General features: G+C 41.4%; 1 protein-coding gene across 1 annotated transcript; it reads left to right on the top strand.

Annotated features, from left to right (window-relative positions):
• Positions 1-1,202: 1,202 nt before the first annotated feature.
• Positions 1,203-2,168, top strand: LOC122928564 (olfactory receptor 6N1-like). The gene has a single exon (XM_044281536.1). It carries the CDS (start codon positions 1,203-1,205, stop codon positions 2,166-2,168), a length of 966 nt encoding a protein of 321 aa, XP_044137471.1.
• Positions 2,169-3,617: the final 1,449 nt, after the last annotated feature.

Raw genomic sequence — 3,617 nt, 5'->3', positions numbered from 1 at the left:
CCGTTTGTGCCACTTTTGTAGGGGCAGACATATTAGTAAATCTGGTCCTTTGGGTTTACCTGAGAAGGATTCAAATATATTCAGTTATCCTAAATTATAGCATAGCATAGAATAGAAAAAAATTAAGCAAAATAGGTAGACTACCGTTTTTAGTATTTTTGGTATTAATCAGTAATTTGCAGCCATATATTCAAGTCAACCAAGAGTGGGACCTACAAACAGTAGCAGGATTATATTAATCTATGAGTTTTTTTGCATGCACTACTACTTTTAGCCTTAAGTAGTTTTCTACCTATACTCTGGCCATCAATATCTGGTCAGTGGGAGTCTGACACCCATCAATCCAACTGATCAGCAGTTTGCGGCAGGCACTAGCACCGGAAACATTATAGTGGACACAGGTAAGAGCAGAAGCCTCTGTCCATTTGCTTGAATGTGAGCTTGATTGCAGTAACCTGGCTTGGCCATTACACAGTAGATGGAGCTTTCTGCTTCTGCTCTGTGTACTGTTATAGCAAACAGTTCATTTGTGGGGGTGCTGGATCTTCCATCCCCATTGATTGAATCCTGATTACCTATAAATAGGCTAGGTCATCAATATCTAGAAGGGGAAATACAAGTTATATATATTTTTTCTGAAAGTCAAAAAATGTGTGTACTATATGGTCACATATTGGCTTACTTCCAACATAATTTAAATGTAAGAAAAAACGTGTTGTGTAATGTAGCTTTATACTAGTCAATAGTAATAATATCAACACTAACACAACAATAACATAAGGGCTTGTGTACATGAATGTATTTTGTATCTATGTCCAAACTCTATTTTTTAAATGTGTTTTTTGGATTCTATGCAGACTCATTCAGCGCATGAATGTCATCCCTGTGCTGTCCATATCTGTATGCCCTTTTTCACAAATTAAAGAACATGTCCTAGTCCTGGCAACCCCGCCAATCAGCTATATATAGGGAGGCCTGGAGCTCTGGTGGACTCTGAAGCACAGCACCGTACATATTATAGCGGCTGTGCTTAGTATTGCAGCTCAGCCCCATTCAATTCATTGCAATTAGGCTATGTGACTGATGTCCAGAGGATGGGTCATCAATATTTTTTTTTTCAGGATTACCACTTTAAGTTATATTCACCATTTTCATTGTGACAATGTTATTTGTGGGTTTTCAGGAAAGCAGAATGAACAAGTATGAAACCTGAAAGTAATGTCACCATAAAAATGTTTTACCTTCTTGGATTTCATGTCAACCAGAATCTGGAACTCCTTCTCTTTTTCCTCTTTTTCGTGATGTACATATCAACCATAACTGGAAACACAATCATCATTACTGTCATCCACCAGAGTTCTAAACTGCACAGTCCAATGTACTTATTTCTTGGAAATTTTGCTTTTATGGAAATGTGTTACTCAACAGTTACTACACCAAAAATGCTAATAGGTTTGGTATCTGGCAATAAACAAATATCAATTCTTGGCTGTATTACTCAGTTTTATTTCTTCTTTGTTCTGGGTGCCATTGAAAATTATTTCCTGGCAGTATTGGCTTATGATCGGTATCTAGCAATCTGTAATCCACTGAGATATATGACAATTATGACTAACAGATTTTGTCTTCGCTTGGCCTTGATGTCTTGGCTGATCAGTTTTATAGGATCATTGGTTATCATTTATCTCTTAAGTAAATTGTCTTTTTGTGGTCGAAATGAGATTGATAATTTTTTCTGTGATGCAGCTCCATTTTTTAGTCTCTCTTGTACTGACACATCAATTCTAAAAGGCTACTTTTTCAGCCTTGTGTGGATTATTGTTTTTAGTTGTTTATTCTTTATTATTTTATCTTACTTACAAATCATTTTCATTATCTTAAAGATACCTTCTAATAGTGGTCGTAAAAAAGTGTTTTCTACATGTGGATCTCACTTCACTGTGGTCATTATGTATTATGGCTCGGTTATAGCAATGTATGTAAGGCCGGATCATGGATACACTTTTGTATTTGACAAATGCCTTTCAGTATTCTATGCAGTTGTAACTCCATTCCTAAATCCTATAATTTATAGTTTAAAGAACAAAAACATCAGAGAAGCTATAAAATTATATTTATCGAATATTTTCAACGTGTGGTGCTGGAGATGCCAGAAAGATTTTAAATAAATATACGGTGCGGCTCATCGTTTTTCATGATTTCAGTGTTACTGCATTATTATATAAATAACTAGACATTAAGCCCGTTACAATAACGGGCGCTAGAACATTACTGCATAATCATTAGTAGGAACAGTCTATATTAGGTCTCTTTCACACGACCAATTTTTTTTTCCGTTTGCAGGCCATTTTTTGCGTTCCGTATACGGTCATTCATTTCATTATTTCCGCAAAAAAAACGGAATGTACTCCGTATGCATTCCGTTAATGTTCCATTGACAGATAGAACATGTCCGATTATTGCCCGCAAATCACGCTCCGTGGCTCCATTGAAGTCAATGGTTCCTCCAAAAAAACGGAACACATACGGAATGTACTTCGTATGTGTTCCATATCTGTTCCGTTTTTGCAGAACCATCCATTGAAAATGTTATGCCCAGCTCAATTTTTTCTATTGTATTACTATATACTTTGTATGCTATATGGAAAAACGGAACAGAAAAGCAACGGAAACAAAAAAAAATGGAACAACGGATCCATGAAAAACAGACCGCAAAATACTGAAAAAGCCATACGGTCATGTGAAAGGTGCCTTAAATGGCACTGTTTGGTGGCTGAGACAGCTGGCACTGACTGGTGGTGCTAAGACTGCTGGCAGCAACTGGTGGCAGAGACTGCAGGCAGCGACTGGTGGCTTAGACTGCTGGCACTAACTGGTGGCTGAGACTGCTGGCACTAAATGGTGGCTGAGACTGCTGGCACTAACTGGTGGCTGAGACTGCTGGCACTGTTACTGGTTGCTGTGGCTAGCGGCACTGACTGATGGCTGAGACTGATGATGTGGCTGGTGGCACTGACTGATTGCTAAAAACAGCTGGCACTGACTGATGGCTGAGACTGCTGGCAGTGGCTGTTGTCTGTGGCTGAGAGTGCTGAGACTGTGCGGCTGTGTGATGCGGCGCTCCGACGTGGAGACCACACCATAACCTGCAAGCGGCGGCGATTGGCTTGGCCGGCACACAGGTTTGGACAGTGAGGGCGGCAGTGCGGGCGGCATGCGGAGCGTCGTGTGATGATTGGTCGGTGCGCCGTGCGGTTGCGTGTGGGGCAGTGGTGATTGGGCTGCACGTGCACAGTTCAATTATTACCACACATGCATGGACACGCAGCCCTGAGCATGCACACAGGGCTTTTATTATAGTAGATATATATCCTCTATAATAAAGTCCCTGTGTGCGTGTGTGACCGCGCGTGTGTGACGATTAGTTAAGTGCGCATGCGCAGCGGCCAATCAACAAACGACGCTCCGCACGCACAACCCACCCCTGCACATCGGCCCGCTGCTGTGCCCAGCTCCACCGTGCCTCCTCCTCCCCCTCCGGCTTCCTCTGCAGCAGCCTGACACCTCGGGATCTGGACCCAGCAACAACCGCCTGCCACAACGTATCCTTCACCGAC

Source organism: Bufo gargarizans, chromosome 1 (genome assembly GCF_014858855.1).
Source record: "Bufo gargarizans isolate SCDJY-AF-19 chromosome 1, ASM1485885v1, whole genome shotgun sequence".
In the NCBI taxonomy this organism is placed as follows: Eukaryota; Metazoa; Chordata; class Amphibia; order Anura; family Bufonidae; genus Bufo; species Bufo gargarizans.
The sequence above is the reverse complement of the archived record's forward strand: the minus strand, read 5'-3'. Positions and strand labels throughout refer to the sequence as shown.

Bases quoted from the DNA above. Each gene is read 5' to 3' on its own strand.
- LOC122928564 (XM_044281536.1), top strand. From the start codon at position 1,203: ATGAAACCTGAAAGTAATGTCACCATAAAAATGTTTTACCTTCTTGGA.